The sequence below is a fragment of the Fopius arisanus genome, unplaced genomic scaffold, assembly GCF_000806365.1.
Source record: "Fopius arisanus strain USDA-PBARC FA_bdor unplaced genomic scaffold, ASM80636v1 scaffold00009, whole genome shotgun sequence".
NCBI classification, from domain to species: Eukaryota; Metazoa; Arthropoda; class Insecta; order Hymenoptera; family Braconidae; genus Fopius; species Fopius arisanus.
The window spans coordinates 1,491,767-1,515,918 of record NW_011887748.1 but is presented as its reverse complement, the minus strand read 5'-3'; the positions used below and the strand labels follow the sequence as shown (position 1 = coordinate 1,515,918).

Genomic DNA, 24,152 nt, shown 5'->3' with positions numbered 1-24,152 from the left:
AATTTCACTGAATATCTTCTCGATTTTCAAAAATTCAGTGTTTAAACAATATTTCCATTGATTAGCCATTTAAAAAAGATAAAAATGGAATTATTTTGAAAAAAAAAAAAATGAATGACGGCGGGATCGAACCCTGGCCGTCGGCGTAAAAGTCGAGCACGTTACCACTAGGACAACGCACTCATTCTGCAAATAAAAATTCATTAGTGGTATATATTCAATATATTGAATAATTTTTTCCATTGAAATTCAACAAGATGTGGTTTCCCCCTTCCACTCGTTCGACAGTCGGCTAAATTTCAGTTAAATAAATAAAAAACAAAGAGCATTCATGCCGCAGAAACTAAAATTCACCCCGACGTCTTGATGGACACCCTCCCTCCCTCTCTTGGGGTGCATTACTACGATGCCGCTGGGGTCACTCCAACCCCCAGAGCTGAGCCTCCACTTTAGTCAATCCTCTTTGAGAATATGACTGGTACCCGGATGGTTTCCGGTTCGATCTGGGAATCAAATACCCGGGGATGACGGAAATACAGAATAATGTGGACTTCCGGTTTGTAGAGGGCGGTAAAATCATTCTGGATTGCCCATATCGAGTTTTGCTGGTCGGGCTGTGGTGAGGGCCTAGCCATTCACACCAAGCAATCCACGAATCAGCTGATCTCCAGTTAAATCATTACCAAAACTAATGCCGTGTAATTTTTAATGAAATGAACCGAGATAATTCGCGGAGTGAAAAACGCGTGCACCCGGGGGACATCGAGGATGAAGATAATTTGAACGGTAAATCCACTATTCATTTTTACACATATTTTTCTGTTTTATTTATTTACTCTTGTGTATTTACAGTTAAAATTAAAAAGGAGAACGACGATGAGGTCGAGGATCCCTGCATTTCCGGAATTTTCGACAGCATTGAGTTTAAGGATCACCTCGTGGATGAATTGCCCTTCGAGCAGTTGGCGGCGACTGGATCCTCTGGTATTTTTTACTGCAATTACTTTTTCTGTCATTCAATAGCTCTTGGGGATTTTCTCTTTCAATTTCTCCAGATATAAAAATGCTTGTGAGACTTGTCAGTACCATCGCCACAGAGATGAAGAGATTATCTGAAGAAGTTCGAGAGGTAAAGAATATTTTGGAGGACAGGCTTACCTGTCGCACACCAGTCACACCAGGTTTAAGTTTTTGGAATAAATACAGACTTGAACTACCTCTGAAGACTCTTGAAGATTTCGATGCTTTCGATGAGAGACTCCGGACTGATGCTGAATTTCTGAGTGATTTCGTAAGAATCCACAATTGTTCAGACAGATTTCTAACAATTTTTTTGCCAATTTTATTATTGTTTTATTAATTCCAGGGACACTCTCTGGTGGTCTGCTTCGATCGTGATGACAGATTATCGAGAACTATAACGAATGTTCTACGTCGACACCTCAGTCGAGAGCTGGCCATGAAATTCACAGCAACTAAATTATCCCCTGCAAAATTAGTATTCAAAGAGACAAAATTCTGTGCTTGTATGTTCGGTACGTACTCGCCAGATTGATAATATAAAAAATAAATCGAGGAATTGACAAAAGATCATTCCTTTCAGACATTCTTGTGCAGTTGTATAATAAAGACGTTAGAAGAATTCCCATCACCGAGAAGAGATTCTACACGACTTTGAGTGGAATATTTCCAAATGCCAAGGACTGGGACGGGTACAGGTCTGTCAGGAAAAAACCTCGGACTGCAGGTCTCAGAGATGACAGGGACGAGTCCGAGAACGAGGGCGATTGAACATTTTTTCTACTCCAATTATTTAAATAATTTTATCATTTTCACACGTCGAGTAAGTCTTGAGTGATGGGAGATTTGAAATGTGGGGCCATCCCCACTCCTGTGATTATTCGTATTTGCGAGATCTCTGGAGGTTATGTACATGTCATGTTTTATATCAACCCACCTAGGGGGAAAATACCTTTGTATATTACGGAAGAGTGTGTTTTTAATCGATTGCAGTATCTCAATTTATTATACAATAAAGAAGAGGATAAGTTCAGAGGAAAGTTTGAATATTTATTAGAAGATTCTCCCCAGGACAACGTCGGACACTTCACCCTCAGGTTAGTCAATCCCTAGATCCACAAAATATTTCAATTCAATAAATAAATTCACAATTATCCAATTAATTGCCAAGAAAAAATTGTATTCATCACGTGATGTGTCAAATTGACAATAAATTTTAAGCAGACGTTCTCCTCTTCTCGACGATTAATTTTCAATTTCTTATTTATCATCCAGACTATTAGTATCAACAACTCCGGAATCATGGAACCACTGGTTGACACGGGAGCGTCTTCTCCTGAGACACCGTCTGAATCATTTATTACCGAGACAACTCCACAGATTATTCCGAAATATCCTGCGACGTTCAAAGAATTATGATCGCCCTGGAGCGACATGCATCAAGCGATCATTAATAATACTGTCGGCACATTTTCTGCAGCCTGATGTATTCAGACATATAATCTCGAATGAGCATACAACAGACTGTGATTTATTCCCCTTCAAAGGTATTTTATGAAAAAAAAACAATACACCGATTTATGCTTAACAATTTGATTCAATTTATTGTTTAAAAAATTGTTCTCTAGTTCTGTTCAACGCTGTACCTGATTTAGTAAAAACCCGAAAGTTACATCTCGATCGAGGATATGGTATCGTGACGTGCTCGATGTGGAAAATAATATTGGAGTCATTATTCCACCGGCTGATTCAACTGGAGTACAATATTTACAAGACTGATATGCAGAATACCGTGCAAATGGATCCCCGACTTGAGTTGATGAGCCAAAGAGTGATAAAATCAATATTGAGACCGACAATTCAATCAAATGCTGACGTAACAGCTCTGAATATCGATAACGAGGCGAGAAAATTTCCTCCCTGTATGAGGCACTTGCACTTGGTACTCAGGAAAAAACATCGGCTGAGTCACTACGCACGATTTTATTACAGTTTATTTTTGAAGGACTGCGGTATGAATTTGGATAATGCCATTGCTTACTGGAGGGATGAATACTCTAAACCGCATATTTGCGAGAGCGGATGCACACACAAGTGGCAGAACAATGAGAAAAAATTTATTTACAGTATTCGACATCTGTATGGATTAGAGGGGGCGAGAGTTAAATACGGTTCGCCTAATTGCCAGACGATATTCGTGAGATACAATTCACCATTCGTTTTATCCAATTAATCGGTAATTATTATTTTTTAATGATTTGTTTTTTCAGAATGCTGACCCTGGACCGAGGTACGAGGGTGGCTGTCCCTTTAAGATCCTGGACATTGAACAGTTGAGGGATGTTTTCAATTCTTGTCTAATTGACGACGACATCCAGGAGGAATTAATCAGACTGAAGGTCAGAGATGCAGGTGCAGCCTGTGGATTATTTTTAAAAGCAACTAATGACGACAAAAGTCAGGTAATTATTCAGAGTCCTCTGGAATATTATGTCCACGTTACCAAAACAGATTGTTAAATTTCCTGTAGATATTTGGAATAAATACTTGTATTATCTACTTCTTGGCGAATTTATCTAGACCCTCTCTTACCACCTCATCTGTCACACCATTTTTTACTAGAATCGATAGCACTCCAACCTCTGATAAATCGCGAATATTTCGATCCTCGTCATCAAAAAATATCATGTCCTCGAAATCTACCCCAGATGCTTCACGAATTCTACAATCGAGAGAAGATCAATCAGATATTTTTATTCAAATGACTATATTTATTCACTCACTTGTTGAAATGAGATACTTTGCATCCGGGATATATTTCCTTGTACTTGAAGTACTGATCCCACCCGAAGAGATTCAATAGTTGAAAGGCACCTCTTATCTCTGAGGTTCGAGATGCCACTCCAAGATCGAATCCCTCATCATGAAGTTTTTTAAGTATCTCAGGTACTTCCTTGTAGTACTGAATTTTTTTTCCTTGCTCATCGACAACTGCATTATTTTCTCTGCAGAAAAAATTCATTAATCATCTCTCATCTCTGCATAATTTATTATTCAGTGATAATTCATTAGACAATACGTACACTTTTTTAAATGGAGGAGTGACGTTAGTGTCCACCCAAAAGGGCCACAAAGTGTAATCTGTAAATTAAAAATTGATTAGTCATTATTATCATTTGAACGTGCAACTTGAAAATAATCATTGTTTACAGAATAAATGGGTACTCGTTTGTGAGGAATTTTTTTACCTAGATCGAATACTATTACTTTTGGTTTTCGTTCTGACATTTCCTTTTTTTATCGTCAACACGTTGAGAAACTACCGACGAATGTAAATAAAAATATTGATGTGCGGTTCATATACAATTGTCACGAGCGGTTTATGTTTTGGTCTGAGAATATATATGTCATGACACGACCTTGAGAATGCCGGAGCTTTCCGGGGATTACCGAAGGCGTTTGAGTATTTTGAAATGCAAAATAAATACAACTAATGAATTTTAATATGAATATTGTCTTTAAAAATTGGATTACCTCTTAAATCACTCTGTTATCCTATTCCTTACATATACATATACATTTTCAAATATTTAATTGCAGACTTAAAAATCATAAATTGTTTTCTATTATTATAATATTATAATTTTTTCTACTTGTCAGATTAAACCGGAAGTTAATGTTTTTCCAGGCAATTAAGAAATCGTTGAAATAATGCAAAACAAGAATAAATTGTGAAAATGTATTTTAACAATTATTATCACTCCGATAAGTCCGGATATTATTGCTCCAAGTTTTTCAGTCTCTCCGTTGAAAAAATGATGGTCTCCCACAATCTAAAGCGATAAATTAATAAATATTGATATCAAAATAAATAATTGACAAGTGGCCAATAGCAGGTAAAACAAAACTTTTATTAAAAACAATTGGATAATATGCGACAAATACATTGCACGACAGATTCAGAGTAAATGTATATGTGCTTATATATCACTCGTTGAAGAAGAATTTCTCGTCAATACACATCTATTCGTTGTCTCCAATAATAATGACTTCCTCATTCCCATATAATTTTTTCCATTCTACATTCATATTCACTTGTTGTCGGCGTAACTCTAATTTTTTTCGTACTTCACTCGTATTGATCCCGGCTATTACGCATAGAGTATATACAAATATTCCATAACAATGATACATATGTATTTGATGGTAATGTAACCATTACACAGCGTTCTATTGTACAATTAAAAATGATTAATCAGGTGAATTGTTGTACAGTAGAATTCCGTTATATATTCGCATTTTTCATTTCTCAATTCGTTTTTGTCATGAAAAAATGGAATTTACGGTAGCCCCACGGATGGAATTATAACGAGAGTCTACTGTAATGAGTAATCGACGTAGAACGGAGGACAGAGTTGTTTCTTGCTGAAATAAAATAGTACCCTAGTTATTGCAGACATTTAAAATGATATACACGTATCACGAGTCTGTGATTCCTCAATTATTTTTCTTTTGGCATTTATCGATGATTATTTTCACTAAACAATACAGCTACTAGAGATATGTAAAATCAATTTCCTTGATCATCCTAATTATGTCAAACTTAACTTGCTTCACGATATTAATTAGTTCTCTCTCGTTATTTTAGTCAGTTAATTACTAAACATCGGTGCAATAGTAATCATTCAACAGATTTTATTCCCAATGCATTTGTACATCGTTACCTGTAAATGCATCGAGTCTCTCAGTTATTTAATTTCAAATCGTCCAACTGATTGTTCAATTCGCCATTTTATCGAACGTCTATATATCGTTATTTCGTTATTCCTTCATTGATACATTTCAACATGTTGGTGCATACCCGAGATTTTTTCTCTGGAGAAAAAGTGTTATTTCCCGAAATGTCGGTCTTGCATTCTCATCCCGACGCCAACACTCGAGCATAAGATCATAAATATCTTTGCTGGATGTCGTTGGTTTAGGTAAATACTCGAACAGCAATTTAATATCGTGATCGTTAGTGAGTGTACTGCATCGTGAATTGTCCTGATGATGCTGCTGAAGATTGTCGATAACTTCTTCGTCAGTCAAATGCTCGTAAGGCACGTGACGACCCAGATTGAGAATCTCCCAGAGAGTCACAGCGAATGCCCAGACATCACTCTTCGTCGTATATTTTCGCTGGCAATGGGGAAAACATTGTTCCATTATCATTGACTGTTCATTGGATTTAAAATAGAATTTTCAATCGAGTTATATATAATGAATAATTCACTCACGAGGAAGACACACTCCCAAGCCATCCATCGAATAGGAAGTAGAGCGCCGTCACTGACTTTATAATAATCACTGGCATACAATTCATTGTCAGTACCAAAGTCTGATATTTTAATGTGATAAGCCTTTCCCACCAGACAATTTCTGCAATTAAAGCGATTGAATTAACGACCAACGAATGGGTAAGTAAAAAATCACTCACCTAGTGGCCAAATCTCGATGTACAAAATTTAAATTCTCCAGATATCTCATACCCGAGGCAATTTGTGCAGCCATGTAAATGAGACAATTAAAACTGAGGGTCTTAACTCCAATGGGCATTGGATGAGCATCCTCAACAGTGATATGGGTTTTCAAGAATTGACAGAGATCTCCATGCTCAAGATACTCCATTACAACGCAATAAGGCTCCTCACGACAACAAACACCGAGCACCCTGGCTATATTAACATCCTCGAGTGCAGCAAGTATCCGAACATCACGCTGAAAATCCAATCTGCAGGAGAGATACCAATGAATAATTGATAATTCATAAGTGAATGAAAATATACTCGACTCACTTTTCTTTTTCACTCGCTTCTGGCAGTAAAAACTTAACAGCTACGAGTCTCTTCCCCAGGGTAGTAATGCTCGTACCGTAATCCGGAATTCCCTCAGCCTCAGCCACGTATATCTGGAATTTTACAATCCAATTAACATACACCATGTGCACTCGCTAGAGAGAAAAAAACAATATTGATTTTAATAATAGAATATCCAATTTCAAACTGCACCGTTCCAAATGCACCCTCCGCCAGTTTGGATAGCATACGGAGTCGATGCCGTGAAAACAGGGGCACAGTAGATTGCTCGAGTCGTCTCTTAAGAGCCGTGAGAACCTCCTGCTGGGTCGGTGACTGAAACACCAGATAGAATAAACAAAATACAACCCAGATAACAGTTGGAAAAAGTCAATGAATAAAAATTACCTTTTTATCGTCTATGCGGCTATTCCGGGAGGAGCCCTTGGAAAAAATACTCTCCTGGTCGCTGCCACTACTCGAAATTGAACTCGAGATTATTTCATGGGTGGTGTAGGCACCTGCCTCGCAGTTTAATAATGGAATTTTTGTACTGTTCATCTCTGGTACTGAAAAATATTTCGCTAATTATAATAATTATTCTCTCACTTCCAGTCGTCGAGAGCCTTCGAGACATCCCAAACAACAAATATTAATATCAATTACTACAATAAAATTCACCTGCGCTGTAATTAACAGCATTCGACGCCATATTGTTAAGCATCATATCCTTCATTTCCATGATAATAGTACTGTAACTATAATACGGTGCGTATTTTAGTGCCTGATACGGCTCCTGATAATCATCTAATTTAACAATATCCACATTTCGATTGTCAAGCTCATGAGCTAGTGTCGGAACGTTTCCAGTTGGATACCTAAACCGTAAAAAAAATTCCACATCAAGCAAAACCAAATATGGAAGGAGAAAAAATAATAAAAATTGCCCCCTTGAGGTGGCCCAAGCTGTGTAAACATTCCTCACCTCTCATCGTCTTCAAGTGTATACGGTATGAGTGCAGCACCCTTTTCTACTGTAGCGCAGGTTGATCCGAGATGGGATGGCACTTTAACAGCCATCGGACTGGCAAAACATTTGCGCTGACGATGACGAGATACTATGAAGAATATAGCAACAGCCAGTAAAAGAATAACTGCTGTTAAAACACCAATTACGACTGCCATGTACGTGGGATCGTCTTGCTTCGCTGTAAATACTGGTGCCTCGTTCTGAGCACCTCCTGTCTTACCGTTGGACATTACGTCGCTGGTGAGTGATATCTCCGTCGTCAGGAATTCCTCGGGGGTGAAATTTCCATGGGCAATGTCTTGAAGGAGAAATTAAATCAGAGGTAGAATTGAGGTAGACGAGTTTTTTTTTTCTTTTTTCAGGTCATTACGCTTGTAACGAGAATTCTCCTCGTATTTCCTTCGGGAATCAATGGATTTTTCGATGGGGGAAATTTTTTAGAGAACTGTTAAATTCGGGTTATATCGTTTTACCACTTCGCTACTAAAATCGTTTCAGGGGGGGAGTAAAAAATGGTCGAGTGATAGGGGAATGGAGATGAGTATCTCGGGAATGAACAGATTCTTCAGTAGGTCATTCAAATTGTGGGGAAATCATCGATCGATGGAGATATAAATACACCGTTCTTTATTTTTTCATTCCCGGTTACTTGGAAGAATGTTAATTCACTCTTTAAGAACTTTGTTTTCGCTGATTCTCTGGAGAATCAGCTGGAAATGTTAAAGACCCTTCTGGAATTGGAATTTTATGGACTTCCTGGTTTCTCCATAACATTTATCATTCACTCAATATTCCCTCGGGGATAATTCAATCTTTGTTGGGGTGTAAAAAATTGTGGGGCCGTTGTAATTTTCTCGTCATTATCGATAGTGTCACTGGGTAATTACGAGATTATAATCAGTTTTTACCGGAATCGAATATTATTTCACTCAGCATGATCCACTTGGACGAGAAGTACAGCTGTAATTTAACGAACTTGCCGACCCGATGGTGCAGCTTTATCGTTATATTACGTGATGTCTCGAATATTTTATCCTCCATGTAGTTGTAAATTATGGGCTCACCCATGAAGAATGTCCCACCGATACTGAACGATACTTCGACCTGCGAGAATACCTGGAATAGTGACACCATAAAAATCCAAAGAATTCCAATGATTCCTGGGTACGGGTGACTAACGAGGAGTCAAATCACCTGGACATCCCTGCTGAACTGATTATTGCAGTACAAGTGGACAGCCGCGAATTCCCTGATCCTATCAAATTCAAATTTAATCTCAATTGGTTGATTGCTCCTGGTGTCATTTCTCCAGGCAATCCAGCCTCTGCTCCTAGCCGAGTCATAGTATCCCATCTTAAAATTATCAGGGCCAATTTTTCCATCGACTAATTGGCCCAACCCGTGCCTGAGCTCACCATCCCAGTAGCCGTCGTACGTTGCGTCGAAGAATTCCCATTCGTTTCCCCTTTTGTCACCCTGGGGCATCGAGTAAGCAACAATTCCATCTGCATTAGGGTAAACAGTGAGACTATCAATCATGGGCTCGATGATTGTGAAAAAATATTATTGTGTCGGGGAATTTAAATTATGGGATATTAATGACAAAGGGGGAGGTCTTACCGTGCCAATAGCATCCATAAATCTCAACCCGCATGCATACTGTACGTCTGTGATTACTGTATGGCAGGAAACGTAGCTTGGTCGCCCACAGTGGTGGATCCAAGTCATGTTTTGTCTCCAAGTACGTATTTGTGTTCCCCTTCATGATCTGATAAATTCAATTTCGGTACCATTACTACTTTTTTAATCATCCAGGAAGAGTCAACACCAGATGTTTCACGATTATCCGAACAAAAATTTTCCTCGCCATTGAATTTATATTTTCATTAGTATAATCAGTTGGGGGAGTAAATGACCAATGATAAATTCAAGTTTACGACTTTTCTTCAGATTAATCGAGTTGTGCTTATATTTCATTATTATTGCAGTAAAAAATATTCATTATGAAAATCGGAGAGAAAATCAATCTGGAAGGTTGGGGGGTAGTAAAGGGGAGAGTGTATAAATTAAAAGTAATAAGTGAACAGAGTCGAATGAAGGGGAGGTATGAGTGATTGATGTGGTAGCTGGGGTTTGAAATTTTCGAGAAATTTCATAACGGATTTTACCTCATTCCCTTTGATGTCACGATAACGGACCCATTTACCAAGACGTGGCCTCCAATATTCCAGCAAGTACCCCTCAGCGTATTCAACCCCTACCCCATTACCAAAACGTCCTTGAGTATTTGTACCAGTGATCATGTGAACCGAATGCAAATCGATTTCCAGCCACTCGCGTGGCTCACTCGTTATTTCGACTTTTGGGCACCATGCGCCGCCATTATTTTCCGTTCTCAGTCTGTTGCAATTAAAAAATAGTATAAATTTTCACCGTGCAATTACCTAATTACCTCCCCCTCTCACCGGTAGAAATCAATTATCCTTTGGATTTACCTTGCCTGACGTGGCCCGACATTTCCACTGTCGAAACTCGAACTTGCGGTAATATCATCGTCTGGAATAACTCCTGACTCCATACCAAGTGGTGCGATACATTGCGCTGCAATAAATAACAATGAGATACCCCATAACAAATAGAACGAAAGAATAATATGAGTAATCACTTACAGAGATCAACAGCCCGGGTAATCGAGACGTAAGTGATTATAAAAAAAAATCCCACCGTTATCTTCATGATAGCACCAGAAAACGGGTGCGTACCCACTCGTTCGTCAATCCCCTAGACATCTACATAAACAAATATAATAGCACCATTATAATTCCCATCAATAATACCCGCGTCAATTCATCCCCACATCTGATATCAATCACAGATTGAATATAAATTAAAATCAATAAATCTCCACCATTAACCAATAACCACATAATGCCACCCCATTATCCCTCTAAAAATATACAGTCATCCCATTTTAAATCGATACGCCTGTTTTTTTGCGCAAATCCCCCGGTCCATCATTAAATACCAATTATTATAATAAAATTCTAGTGATTCCCGCGGTGATTATCGAATAAATCATGATTGATTTGGCCCACCCCACAGGGTGAGATAGGTCATGATGTGTAAAAGCATTATCTCAGTTTAATCTCACGTACAACAGTTTGTTACGTGGTGTATCATCGGGTAGCTCGCTGTTATCACCACCAGTGAAATTAATAAAATCGATAAAATAAATTTGATAGGAGTTGCATACTCCACGCGTTTCCACGATCAACTGAGGTATCGGTTCCAGTAGCGCCATTCCATCCTCAACCCCTGTCTGCACTCCCACCCTCTACCACCTACCCCAGGAGGGTACATACATAATCCTTTGAGGCAAAACTCCACAGACGCCACCATGACCTGTGTGGCGACACCAAGTACTTGGGATCCAGCCACCCACCACCCCCTTTTCAACCCCTTTTCACCCCCTTTTCACCCCCCTTTCCTCCCTTCGCCCCACCGCCAGCTCCAACATTTTTCTATATTTTTTTTTTTACTCATTGTTTACCTTTTAGGCCTTTTACTCCTTTAATCGCTATTCCCCTCGCCTTTATCTGTCTCATCTGGGGGCTTTTTGCCTCTCGTTACTTTATTTTTTTTTCCTTTTTCCCTTTTTTCTTTTCTGAAATCCATTTCTGTCCGGCTTTGTGGGCGGAGGAGGGGGTGGCGGTGGGTGGAGGATGTGGAGGATGTGGCGGAGGTGGAGGAGGTGGAGGGGTATTGAATTAAATCGTCCATAAATAAATAACTCTTTGTGATAGTCAATATATAATTTATTGTACATTTATATACAGGCGGTTTTCAGTTTTCGTCGGGGATACATACATTACATTCGCTTTTTTTTCCCTTCTTTGTTATTATTTTTATGTTGTTTTTATGTACATCAAATAAATAACGAGGGGTTTTTTTTTTAAATCGATTATCTGATACTCTGACGGCCCCGTCCATGGAGAATAACAGAAACATTAATACAGGGTACTGAGCCATTGACTTGTTTTTTATCTTTATAAAACTAAAACTTATGGTATATTTCTGCGGTAAGAAAATTGTGTAGAAAAGGGGATTTATTACTTACGGGAAATAAATTCATTCATTCGTCGATTAGATATTGCTACGGTATCTTATCGTTTACTGTTTGAGAATTTTTTTTTATCGTTCAGGGAGTAAATTAAAAGATATTCTCATTTCAATTGATGTTCCATCATTGGATATTATGGCTTGACGCGCATCGTAGAAAATTTTCAGCTCTTCCTGTGGTTTTACATTCGATATAATCAACGATTGGTTTTTTTTTTCTACTCTTAAACGTGAGAAAGCAAAAGCAGGCTCTAATTTCGTAAAATTTACATAGAACGACATTAAGATCGCATCGAACATATTTTCTCCGTCTCACCCGGCAAAAAGCGATTACGAACTGACGACTAAAAGCAACATTTTTTCCAATTTTGCATAATTTACATGTCCAATTATAAAAGAAAAAAATGAAAGTATTCTTTACAGTAAAAAGCTGTCACGATAAATAAGAAATTGCAGGAATTTCGTGCGTTGTTTCGCTCAAGATAAAATCAGCAAATGATTGTTTTTCTTCACTTCAGCGCTGTGCATTGTGTTCTATTACTCGTGATAAAAGAATTATGAAACAGGTACAATTTTACACTTAACCAGAGTTTCCATAATTTCAATAATCTACTATAAACTCGTTTTAATTCAATATCGAGAATATTAAAAAATTTTACGTATAAAATTTTCTATGATCGTCCCGTACGCATTATTCTCTTTTAACTCGATAAAAATTGACAGACATACCGACCATTTTTATCTCAATTCTCGATATTCAACTTGACAAACGGTAAATGACAAAATAATCATGCCATTATTGGAAATACACGTATCCTAATGATTATTCTCTCAAAAATTCCCCAAATGCAACCGAAAAAGCGTTTTTTTTTCCATATCATTCTCAAATATCCTCTCCACCAAAAAATGATATTCTCTCTACGACAGAGTGAAATATAAATTTAGTTATCGTTGCATCTATTTATCTCTCAAGTTGATCTCAAAGCTGGGACCAGTGCTCCGATTAAATCGATTACAATTATTAAATTCACATGCACCTAGAAAAATTCGTTTTGTCTTGTTGTCCATGATTTTTGAATTTCCACCGTTTATTTTCCATTTATTCTTGACAACTTTAACACTAGCATTATTACCTTTTGTTTCATCCATTTTTTTTCCATTTTCTATATCACATTTGTAATCGGGTTTAAATACATGATATTATTGTTGGTTTATCCCTGTATTGTCAAGTATCATAAAAATTATTTTTCCCTCTTATTTTTCCCCATTTCACTGATTTTATTTTCAAAATCCCATTCGTTCAGCTTTTTTAACTCGTTGCGTTGAAGGCGATGTCGGTCTAGAAATAGAATAATAGATAACAAAGAAAATTTTTCTATATTCTCCAATCATATTTTCATCATTCACACTCGACTAATATTCTCTACTATTGGTCATTAAACTACTCCAACTTGTTTATCCTCCTCTTGTTTATAAATATGCATTTTGTTCTTTTCACTTCTAATTGGAGAAAAAAAATTGATAGACATTATACAGTACGTGCTTATTTGGTTCCAGGAGCACAGAAGTTTATATAATATATATGTATATAGCCAAAACGCAAATGGTCACTTGCAAACATTATCTTTTCAGTCTTATAGCAGTGGCAGTAGAATCTGCGCCATCCTATATTCGTTATTTTGTTTGTCCCATTAATAATATATTCATTAAAAAATTTTCGTTGTCCGACGAAATACGTTATGCTTTAAAACTTGACAACTACAATTATCATTTTCCACGAGTGTATCCAGGGATGAAGTACAATTAAAAAATCGTGGATGTGGATAAATATCCAGACGATCTAACACAGAATAGAGGTATCAATGAGGAGATTAAAACGACATTCACCTTTCGCTCCAGCGACAAATAAACCATAAAGTAATAAGGGAAATTTTCAACAAAAAGAATGCCCTTATTATGCGTATCTGGTGTGTGTGTGCTCCCGACGTTTACTTCCTCTTCTCTCGCGCTCGGTGATAAGCTGAGGACTAGGAGGACTTGAATAAGTTGCATTGTTTGACCCACGAGTCGGTGGAATACTCATTGGCGGTGGTGGAGGTGGAAAAAAACTCTGCAAACACGCCTGTTCACACAGACCATTATTACAAAATTCACATCCCCTATTCATGTGATAATTCATCATTTAAATAAATGAATAATAATCGAAATTCACTTGCCTTAGCACTGCCCCTTGACGAAGACTTTGAAAATACACTCTCGTGTTCGCTGCTTGTACTCGGTACTGGCATCGGTACAGCGTAGTCATAAGTGGGATCTGCCGGGGAAAAAGTTAATAAAAACAAATATTCCGAGACGATAAGAGTGCCTGGTGGGTTGTAGGGGGGATGAAGGGGATGACAACAACGGATCGAGATAATGAGAGAATTTTTGAATGAGTTGAAAGGCCCATGCTACCATGAAACTTATTTAATTAACTCCGCGTGTTATGGAAAAAAATTCCCAGACATTACCCTTTTTACAACTACTCTATTGCCATATTTATATTTATTTCTTGTTCAATAATTTATAGAGAGAGAGAATTGAATTTGAATTTAATTACCTGAACACTCAATATTATCATGTAAATCCTTATTGTCAATGACAACTGTACTGTATCCGTAATAAGCAGCTTGTGGTGATTCACGGTATTTATTTTCGTGAAATGGTTCCTGGTATTCATCTAATCTGACGTCACCCAGTAGACGATCATTAAGATCGCGGGGTAATGTGGCGAACTTAGCGCCTGTGTAGCGATCATCGTACTCCTCGACTCTGTAAGTCATGAGAGTACCATCTTTCTCCATAGTAGTACCATAATTTGACTCTGGTGATAGATGCTGATGATTAGCTGGTATAGTCTCCTTGGGATCGAGTGCCGTTGCAAAATTATTCTTTCTCGCTCTGTGTCTCGATACAATGTAGAATATTGCAACGGCTAGCAGTAGAATAACAGCTGTTAGAACACCAATTATAACAGCCATGTACGTAGGATCGTCCTGTTTAGCCGTTGATACTGGTGTCTCAGGTTGATGGAGTATGTCCTTAGACAGGGTACTTTGATTCTTAATTCTTGGGGTCTCCGTGGTTGGTGGGCTCTCCTGGGTGAAATTACCGTGGGCAATGTCCGAGTCAAATGTAATTTCACTAATAAGCAGCCACTTGGAGGCAAAAGTGAATCGTAATTTAATGAATCTACCGATACGGTGGTGAAGTTTAACGGAAATATTACGAGGTGTCTCGAATATTCGATCCTCCATGTAGGCGTAGATTATTGGATCGCCGTTGTAGTATTTGCCACCGATACTGAAGAGTATGTCGACTTGGGAAAATACCTGGGGATTAATTGATCGGGGGTTCATTAGTTAGCAATTCTGGGGCCTCGTGTTTTTTTTTTTTTGTCAACGGTTTAGGGGTGATTGCACCGCTAATAATAGTGGAACTGAGGGTGAAATTTTGATGAGGATATTCCGACGGCCAGACGATTTTGAGTAATTGAAAGTCGATAATAGTGGGGGAGTGGGGAGTTGTGGCTCTAGATGACTTTAATGGAGCCAGTGTTGATGAAAAAATAATGATCTTTCATTTGCCTCACACTGTCAATTATTTTTCGCTGGATTTTCAGTGAGACGCTAATGAATTAATGATTGATAAATTATGGAAATTAATTTACCTGGACATCCTTGGTGAACTGATTATTGCAGAATATGTGAACAGCTGAAAATTCGCGAACTTTATCGAATTCGAATTTAATGTCGAGGGGGTGGCCGACTCTCGTGTCATTCTTCCATCCGATCCACTCTTGTCCACCGTCATACCCGTAGTAACCCATTTTAAAATCATCGGGTCCTGTTCTACCGTCTGTCAACTGGCCAAGACCACGCCTGAGTTCACCGTCCCAGTAGCCGTCGTACGATGCATCAAAGAATTCCCAGTTGCCGCGCTTATCACCTTGTGGCATCGAGTACGATACAACACCGTCGTTCCATAAACAACCGTATAATTCCACACGCATGCACACTGTTCGCCGGTGATAGCTGTATGGTAAAAATCGAATTTTACTGGCCCAAATTGGTGGCTGCAACTCGTGCTTCGACTCTAGATATGTGTTCGTATTGCCTCTTATCACCTGCGAAGTTAACGATTATTTTCAATGCGGGGGGAAGATACTTTTTGATTTTTAATTAGAGGCTTGACCCTATGTTTGACTTCGAGAATACCGGGAGAAATGTAGAGCTGACGGAATTGAGAGTTTTAACAATTAATGAGCTGTAGTAATTTTCTTTTTTCTGGAGGGGAATTTTCTTGGAAATTTTGTAATCAATATTTCCCATCACCGATCGTTGAATTTTTAATTTTGTCAGAAAATACTTGAGGATCTGATAATTAACGCGCGGGGAGATTCGAATCAGATTTATTTTCTGGAATAAATTTTGAATAATTACATTGAGATTTTCTCCTAATTTACATTTTTTCGAGTTTTCGAGAAGTGGAAAATTATGTTTATTGCAGCAGTCATGAGTCAATTATATTTTGTTATGATTGGGATGAGAAAATTACAGTGTGAAGTATTTCATAAGTGCTGGGTGCAAAAAATATGGGCGTACTCTCCACAATGGGAGGAGGAAACATAAATCTCATGGACATAGGTTCTGTATAGGTTCTGTGGAATAGAATTTCTAGTTCGAATCTTATAGCCCGTACTTTCCGAGTGGAACAGTGAGGGCTGTAATAAATAAAATATCGATTATAATTCGCGTGAAACGAGTGCAATGGTAATATTAATTTTTCAAGTGACAGGCCTTCAACTTCCCGAAGAGATATAAAAATTGACGATGTACTGTCTTTAGAATTGTGTCACTACCGAAAGACTTATCCCCGAGGTGATACCGATCCAGAAACAATTTTCATTGATCAACAGCCGACACAATGAATACTCCAACTCCTTATCACCGATTACGAAGCACTCCATCAAGTCCTCAAGTATTCAATGAATAGAGTCAGTCATCCCACTATTTCTTAATACAGTTCTTAGAACTTAATTAATAGACTTCCAAAATGAAAAGGGCCACTGTCCTCTCGACTTTTCTCCCAGCGAGACCCTCAAACTTTCACGTGTATCCACTCGTTAATTCGATCTCCTTCCAAAAAGAAATTACCTCTTGGCCTCTGGTGTTTGTGTATCGAACCCACTTGCCAAGTTTTGGCCTCCAGTACTCAAGTACATAAGCCTCAGCGAACTCGACCCCCTGGCCATTACCAAAACGTCCCTGTGTACTTGTACCAGTAATCACATGAACCGTGTGTAAATCAATCTCAAGCCACTCATGGGGTTCCGTCGTAATCTCTTGTTTAGGACACCAAGCCCCACCATTGCGCTCTTGCTTAAGTCTAAACAAATAAAAATGGATTATTTACTCACCAATCTGACAATATCCCCGAGTTCTCATCCGATAAGATTGTGGATTTACGATGATAAATATATCTCACACGCAATTCCATCATTTACCAATGACCTCGATCCAAAAATACGAAACAACAATTATTGTTTATTGATGCATACCTGCCATGCTGTGGCCCAACATTTCCGCTGTCGAAGCTGGAGCTCGCGGTAATATCTGCATCGGGTATTATTCCCGCTTCCATACCCAGTGGTGCGATGCATTGTGCTGCAGGAAACAGTAAAAGGGTTAAAAAAGAGGATTGAAATAAAAAATTCATGATCCACATGTAGTCGGAAATCCAGGTATTCATCCAGAGACATTTAAAAGTCATGGAAAATAAAAAGATGTGATAATTGCGAGATTCTTAACAACGTACATATGTCTATGGCACTTCCACCGGGCGGATAAAGTATCAGCTGGTACAGGAGAAACGAGACCCAGAGATAATTCATTACGACAGCTTTGGAGAAATAAATGTCGCACCAGATTCTTTTTCAACTCTATTTACTTCCCTCTTTTTTTTTCCCCCAGGTCCCACTTTACGACCCTTTCGTTCTCATCGCAGGCATGTGTCGAAGAGCATTATGAAAAAATCTGTAACAGAAAAATGTTTTCCTCAGAGTCAATTAATGGTTTTAATGGTTTTTTAAAGGAGAATTTTAAATGAGTATTGAGGGAGTTGTAAATGAGTGGATTTATGTTTTGGGAATTTTTTTTTTCTTTCAGCTCTGGTGTTTCTTTGTCTCCGCTACTTTGATCGGTTGGAAAAAAAGCCACGATGATGGGACAAAGAGGGACATTCACGCTAGCAGCCATTACGCATCATTACTGAGATTACGATCAGTGAGTTGGGTAGAGTGAACGAAATTGAAAGAGTAGAAAGAGCATGAGGCCAGTGGAAGTTGTGGGTGAGGAAGACCAGGGCGTGGATACACGTGTATATACAAGTGCTTGGGTGTTAGTACTCGGTTGGGGTTCGGACCCACTCTCACTTGAAGATGTTATACACAGTAAGCCAAAAAGGGCTGGCATAATGGAGTACTCAAGTAACTGTTTATTTTCCTAGGTATGCACTAAATTTGAGGGAGAGAATTTTTTTTTTAAACGTTATCTCAATATTCTGGAGACCCCACGACGAAGCGAGGCAGATAATTCGCCGTTGTCCCAGCGTGATAAGCAATTGTCGACATATTCCGTGAGTCATATTTTTATCTCCTCGAATCAATGGGGATTACGAGAAAAAAAGAAAAAAAAAAAGAGCCAACAGTCCGAGCGAAGAAATAACGAATTGAGAAAAAAAAAATCCAAAGACCACTTTATTTCCCTGTTAATCACCAGACGAATTAAATCCACGGAATGAATTCTTTTTGAATAAAGACATAAACTGGTTTCAGCTTTCCTTCCTCTGCGTTAATTAACCTTTGAGTTAAACGAGCGGTACAAAATCTTATTAATTATTATTTTATTTTCCCCCTCGATTCCCGGGTTATTTAATGCCCCAGCGAATGGGCCATTAATAAATTCCCGAAAACGTCATTTTGCTTGATAATAATAACTCGAATCCGCATGGATTACAATACCGAAAAGACCACCTGGTGCGCTTTGGGCATTTACGATTTCCACGTTGGCTTGTTTCCGTTGTTTCTGTTGAACATAACATGGGATATAGGAGGTGGAGTCGTTGGCTCAGTGTCTACTCCAGGGGGAGTTCGGTGGAGAGGTATGAGGGGGATTTACAGGGTACTATACCCTCCCTCTTCGTCCCTCCTTTGCCCCCTCGCGACCCCATCATTTCTATCTCCCACTGGGGGTACATGGGATCTACGAGACACCAGCTAAAGCCCCCAGCATCAATAGTAATTCCTCGTCGCAAGGCACATAAACCGCAGAAATGTAAATACCAGTGCGGCCAATCAGCCTGATTGCTCCCATTCGGTCCCTGATGCCCATGAGGTCCGTTCTGGCTGCTCATCCTCTTCGTCATTCATTTTCCCACTCAGAATGACGATCCTTGTACCGTGGAATTCACTCGTATCCCCTCACTCCGAGACACTAATGAATCCATCCATTGTACCACAAAAAAAAAAACATGGAAAGAACTGATGGTGAGTGTAACAAGGAGTTTACCGATTCTATTTAACAGAGACATGTTACCATCACTTGATTTATTATTCATATCCTCATTTATTATTTATATAAAAAATTAGATCCATTGGTATATTTGACGCACAGGTAAACCGAACGTTGGTAAAGCGTAAAATCAAATAATTGCATCAATAATTATCATTATTTAATAGCGTTGATGATAATTCCTCAATTTTGTTGGTCGTTTTAATTTGATTTATTACACGTGTCAGCCATTAACTGAACTGACATCCAGCATCCTCCACCAATTACCGAAAAATATTTCAACGCACATTAAAATGCACAAGTGACTGCAGGTGCATTTATTTCTGCGTATTTCTCTCAATTTTCTTCGTTTACCATCTGTTCATTCTCGTTTGAAAAACGGCAAAACGTCGGGGAAGTAGAGGGAGTGAAGAGAAGAACGTTGTAACACCAACTAGAGGGTTTCACGAATAGGCGTTGCGGGTTTTTCTTGAAGAAATCCAGAGGAGCTCGCAAAGAGGGAAACGGTATATTTATTTTGCTCCTTTACCACACCACTTCCCGGCACAACAAACGAGATAGAGTTTTGGGGTTTATATTTAGATTAGTCCTCGTCACTCTTCTCATTGCTCTTGTCCGCCCACACCATATGAAACACCCACCCAACCCCCTTTACCCAACCCCATCGCTTTTAAAATCACCATCATCTCTGGAGTATCCACTTTTTAACTTCCTCTCCCTTGTATCTCTCCTTTATTTTTTCAACATTTAATTATTTACATTCGTGGGGTTTACATTCCCAGAAAATTTTTTTCTCATCCTCAGCCATCGGTCCTTTCCTCCCGCCTGTTTTACATCCCCCGAAAATAATAAACATACGGATGTATGAGATACGGCAGTTCTTTAGGTGCTTTTCTTCCAACTAAAATGATATATAGGTATATCACCATAATCCAATATCGTTTGTTAGCCCTTAGACTCGTGTATCAGTCTTCATAGGTATATAAAGCCGTTGGGGTGTGCGTTGTTCGAGAGAGAAAACTCGGACCCCAGGTTGCCATGTACTTCCATACCATGTATCGTTGTCTATGTATTTTTATTACGTCTACAGGGAAATCTAGCCCTCTCGTATGTGCATATACCATATACCATCTGGTAGCCAAAGCCGAGTTGTTTCGGTTTGCCTCGTAAATCGAGGTGATATTAAGCATACGGATTCCACCCCACGTATGTCTCCAATCTATCCGCGAATTAAATTGTATTCCATCTCAATTCTATTATCCCTCCACCACCATTCAGATAGATAAATATTCATTCAGTGTGTGTTTTTCTTCAGGTACATAAACACTGGATGCCAGACCGCCGAAAAAATAATAAGGAAGTGGTTTTTTTGTTCTGCGGGGAGGGAAAAATTCTAGAGTAGACTCTGCACCCTAGACTCTAGACTCAGACCCATCGACCCCTCGATGAAGGGGAGTCCAGAGCTCAAGTCCCAATCTCTTGCACCCCAGGCAAAAGGGCATTCATTGAAAGGAAGTCTTCGACTTGACGAGTGACTCATTGCAGGCAAGATCTCAGTATAGGTGGATGTCTACCTCGACAAAACCAACACCTACCGGATGTAACGTAGCAATCGTTTGTCGGATATGTTAACTCTCTGTCGTTGCTGTTTTTTCCACACACCTTCCCTCTTTTTTTAATCATTATTATTATTCCCTTTGTCTTCGGTTATCTCATCCACTGCTTCTCGGTATCCTCTTTTTTTTTATTTCCACCTCATAGCTCTAACCCTTTCATTCCTCTTGGCAAGTCATACGTGGATGAAAACGATACGTGTGTGCATTATATCGGTGGTGTCGCGATCTCTCATTCTCTCTCTGTCACTCGTCTCTGTCCCCCTGTTATCCTTTTTTTTTTTGTCCCCCCTAGGTGCCCATAGATTTCATCAACACATCCGCACGCAGGTCTCATGGCACGTGAGTCGCATATAGTTGAAAATGTGCACGGCTGATGGATAGGGGCATGGCGAAATTTAATTTATCATCTTGTATGCGAATGAGAGAGAGCCCTTTTATTTATTATCATCAGGTAAGATAAAATATGAACAGCCGACAGTTTTCGTGGGGTAGATTTTTTTTTTTCGCGTTTTACTCACTTTTATTTTTGTATACAATTTTTTCGCGTTGGACGACTGAAAAATTTATTCGATTTGAAACAGCGATACGTGCGCTTGCGCCAGCTCTCTTGGTTTATTAATTTTTATAATCTCGCTGTACATATTTGTCGTTATTAGCACGACAGCTATGGAGTATAGAACGAGGTATGCATATTCCATAGGAACTCTAGGATCAATTTTCCCTCTCTCTGGGTATTAAATATTTAATTAGCCATTATCACACGGGAAAATCCGGATATTTCTATTGAGAAATAATAAAGTTATCGCATCGATTGAATCGTACGATTTGATATGATACCAGGCGTGGAATTATCGGTGGATATTTTTTCCATTTGATTCTTTTCTCCAGTGAGATTTAGGGAGACGTATAATTTAGAGGGGGAGTTGGTCTATACATATATCGGTATTCAATACTGACCCAATGTTCGGAACAACCCCGCGCCTCTGGGGCTCAAGTCATCAACCTGGCACACGCGATATCGACCTGTTAGCAAGGCAGCCAGTATCAAGTCGATATTAGAAGGAAGACTGGCTGCTGCCAAGCAGTATTACCTCCACATCCCGGTTTTTCGCCTTCTCCCTTTATTCTATTTATTTTTCCCCTCCAGCTCTTATTCTCAACCTATAGAATATCCAGACGCCAGGGATTAAGGTAAAAGGCCTATGACCACTTTACATTCCTAATCACATTACATATTCTCAATCAAACCCCTGACACCTCTTTATTTTCACTCCATTCAAAACGAAAACCTAGAAATTGTTTAACCTATTTATATTTATTTATAATGATATTCAGGGCATTCATGGAATTAATGTATTTACCTTTTGAAATTATATTCCTAATGCGTATCATGGATAATCCTCTCACATCACAAAAACCCGGTGATCTCCAATTTTGACAGCACCATTGTACTCCATAAATTGAAAAAACCAGTTTGATCCTTTCATTCAGCATTCACCACCTGCTCCAGCAAACGGTTAACAAGACTGGAGGAAAAAATATATCGGATAATCACAGTCACAATCCCGTCACCGCTGGTAAATAGATTCATAAAAATTCGCACGAGAACCCCAGGACGAACAATTGCAAAAACATTCACAACATAAATTTTGGAGCATCATCGATTTCACGGGAATGAGCACTCACGCTGTCATCGGATGAATGAACGTCTCGATGTCTCGTTGATGAAAAATGGATGTAATGAAAAAAAAAAGTGAGTTAAAAATTTGGATATTTCAATACGTAATATCGATGTGTCGTGACCGCGGCGCGGCACAAACTGACAGGCATAGTGAATTCAGAGTATGGCCGAGACGCCTCGAAATCCATGATGGGGAAGGGTCACGGTAGTTCGATCGCCCTGCCTAGAAGTACCACCACCACTCTCCTTTCAAAACTGTTCAACTCTCAAACCTCAGTGCCACCTAGTACATATTTCGGAAAACTCATTGTTACAGTCGGTAGTTCCCCTCATCCCCTCATTGCTTCATCCCCTCGACTCCTCGATCCCTCGTTCCCTCGTTCCCTCGTTCCCTCATCACCTCATCCCCTCGTTGCTCACCCCAATTCACCCTCACCAATACTCTGCCAGAGACCACCGCCTCCCCCTCTTCCTGTTCCTCCTCTTCCTCATCATCCACCTCCACCACCATCACCACCAGTTCTGCTTCCATACCCTTTGTCCTACTGGTACCCCACACACTGAAAATTTAATATAATATGAATATCCAGAGATGCACGTGTATTGAATGCAGAGGGAGATGGCACACGTGTACAAAGACATTTGGAATGAGTTTGGGGATGGATTTGAGGGTGTTGTAGAGTCCTTGGGTCTCTCTGCCACCCTGTGACACGTACAATGGCATATTGTGCACCATACAAGTTGCCCCCCTCGGTACTCTTCACGTACCGACAGTTTAACGGAGCCAAGGCCGTGTATGAGGGCACAATGGGGGTTGAGGGGGCCAGGGGGAGATGGAGGGCCACTGAAGACCAAGGGGTCGACAGGGTGTAACAGGCCGACTCGTGCCAGAGGGGATTTCGTCGAAAATAGGTATGTTGTAGAAACGACGATGACGGGGAACGTATGTGGTTGGCCATTGACGCGAGATTTTATTGATTTTCCCTTTTGCCTTTTGAGGGGGGAGTTAAATTCACTGGGGGGACTTGACGCCATTCCGTACCTACCCCCGTGCTCGTCTCCTTCAATCGTATTCTCTCACTTTTATGGTGAACTTCTCTCTTCTCTCCGTTTTTCTCTTTTCCTTTTTGGGGATGATGTTGTTAATTATCGGCAAGGGTGGGGTCCTGATGAGATCGACCAGCCCTCGGGGCTCATTTTTTTTCCCTTCACGCGATATTACTTTTAATCTGTATCCTA

At 39.3% G+C, this 24,152-nt stretch overlaps 4 protein-coding genes across 6 annotated transcripts; 2 read left to right on the top strand and 2 right to left on the bottom strand.

The window, feature by feature from the left end:
• Positions 1 to 549: 549 nt before the first annotated feature.
• Positions 550 to 1,805, top strand: LOC105274125 (uncharacterized). The gene is made up of 5 exons (XM_011317001.1): positions 550 to 786; positions 853 to 984; positions 1,056 to 1,291; positions 1,367 to 1,535; positions 1,604 to 1,805. The coding sequence occupies exons 1-5, from the start codon at positions 714 to 716 to the stop codon at positions 1,789 to 1,791; spliced, it is 798 nt and encodes a 265-aa protein (XP_011315303.1). The 5' UTR covers positions 550 to 713; the 3' UTR covers positions 1,792 to 1,805.
• Positions 1,806 to 1,831: 26 nt separating this feature from the next.
• On the top strand, positions 1,832 to 3,579 carry LOC105274123 (DNA primase large subunit). 3 transcript variants are annotated; one of them, XM_011316997.1, is made up of 5 exons: positions 1,832 to 2,117; positions 2,296 to 2,567; positions 2,649 to 2,962; positions 3,026 to 3,217; positions 3,291 to 3,579. In XM_011316997.1, the coding sequence occupies exons 1-5, from the start codon at positions 1,858 to 1,860 to the stop codon at positions 3,537 to 3,539; spliced, it is 1,287 nt and encodes a 428-aa protein (XP_011315299.1). In that variant the 5' UTR covers positions 1,832 to 1,857; the 3' UTR covers positions 3,540 to 3,579. The 3 variants fall into 3 exon arrangements, with proteins under 3 accessions (XP_011315299.1, XP_011315298.1, XP_011315301.1); XM_011316996.1 differs by having other exon boundaries at positions 2,649 to 3,217; XM_011316999.1 differs by having other exon boundaries at positions 2,649 to 3,191; positions 3,291 to 3,382.
• On the bottom strand, positions 3,554 to 4,398 carry LOC105274124 (magnesium-dependent phosphatase 1). Its single transcript, XM_011317000.1, has 4 exons — positions 4,269 to 4,398; positions 4,104 to 4,161; positions 3,804 to 4,025; positions 3,554 to 3,742 (listed from the first exon to the last, which is right to left on the bottom strand). Exons 1-4 carry the CDS (start codon positions 4,306 to 4,308, stop codon positions 3,577 to 3,579), a joined length of 486 nt encoding a protein of 161 aa, XP_011315302.1. The 5' UTR covers positions 4,309 to 4,398; the 3' UTR covers positions 3,554 to 3,576.
• Positions 4,399 to 4,918: 520 nt separating this feature from the next.
• LOC105274189 (uncharacterized) lies at positions 4,919 to 23,036 on the bottom strand. The gene is made up of 22 exons (XM_011317099.1): positions 22,594 to 23,036; positions 17,863 to 18,080; positions 17,606 to 17,711; positions 17,202 to 17,433; positions 15,716 to 16,171; positions 14,606 to 15,377; positions 14,223 to 14,320; positions 13,967 to 14,128; positions 10,557 to 10,668; positions 10,383 to 10,488; positions 10,056 to 10,287; positions 9,508 to 9,655; positions 9,082 to 9,392; positions 8,796 to 9,003; positions 7,843 to 8,185; positions 7,539 to 7,735; positions 7,266 to 7,426; positions 7,071 to 7,193; positions 6,858 to 6,970; positions 6,500 to 6,793; positions 6,300 to 6,441; positions 4,919 to 6,201 (listed from the first exon to the last, which is right to left on the bottom strand). The coding sequence occupies exons 2-22, from the start codon at positions 17,936 to 17,938 to the stop codon at positions 5,863 to 5,865; spliced, it is 4,731 nt and encodes a 1,576-aa protein (XP_011315401.1). The 5' UTR covers positions 17,939 to 18,080; positions 22,594 to 23,036; the 3' UTR covers positions 4,919 to 5,862.
• Positions 23,037 to 24,152: the final 1,116 nt, after the last annotated feature.

Excerpts from the sequence above, each read along its gene's own strand:
- LOC105274189 (XM_011317099.1), bottom strand. The coding sequence starts at position 17,938 with ATGAATTATCTCTGGGTCTCGTTTCTCCTGTACCAGCTGATACTTTAT. Across the intron at positions 16,172-17,201 it reads CAAACACCAGAGGCCAAGAG|GTGATAAGAGGCAATACGAA; the intron begins GTAATTTCTTTT and ends TTAACTTCGCAG. Across the intron at positions 9,393-9,507 it reads TTATGGATGCTATTGGCACG|ATGGAATTGTTGCTTACTCG; the intron begins GTAAGACCTCCC and ends ACCCTAATGCAG.
- LOC105274124 (XM_011317000.1), bottom strand. The coding sequence starts at position 4,308 with ATGTCAGAACGAAAACCAAAAGTAATAGTATTCGATCTAG. Across the intron at positions 4,162-4,268 it reads AGTAATAGTATTCGATCTAG|ATTACACTTTGTGGCCCTTT; the intron begins GTAAAAAAATTC and ends TTTAATTTACAG. Across the intron at positions 4,026-4,103 it reads ACTCCTCCATTTAAAAAAGT|AGAAAATAATGCAGTTGTCG; the intron begins GTACGTATTGTC and ends TTTTTTCTGCAG.
- LOC105274125 (XM_011317001.1), top strand. The coding sequence starts at position 714 with ATGAACCGAGATAATTCGCGGAGTGAAAAACGCGTGCACCCGGGGGAC. Across the intron at positions 787-852 it reads GGATGAAGATAATTTGAACG|TTAAAATTAAAAAGGAGAAC; the intron begins GTAAATCCACTA and ends GTGTATTTACAG. Across the intron at positions 1,536-1,603 it reads ATTCTGTGCTTGTATGTTCG|ACATTCTTGTGCAGTTGTAT; the intron begins GTACGTACTCGC and ends CATTCCTTTCAG.
- LOC105274123 (XM_011316996.1), top strand. The coding sequence starts at position 1,858 with ATGGGAGATTTGAAATGTGGGGCCATCCCCACTCCTGTGATTATTCGT. Across the intron at positions 2,568-2,648 it reads TGATTTATTCCCCTTCAAAG|TTCTGTTCAACGCTGTACCT; the intron begins GTATTTTATGAA and ends ATTGTTCTCTAG. Across the intron at positions 3,218-3,290 it reads CTAATTGCCAGACGATATTC|AATGCTGACCCTGGACCGAG; the intron begins GTGAGATACAAT and ends TTGTTTTTTCAG.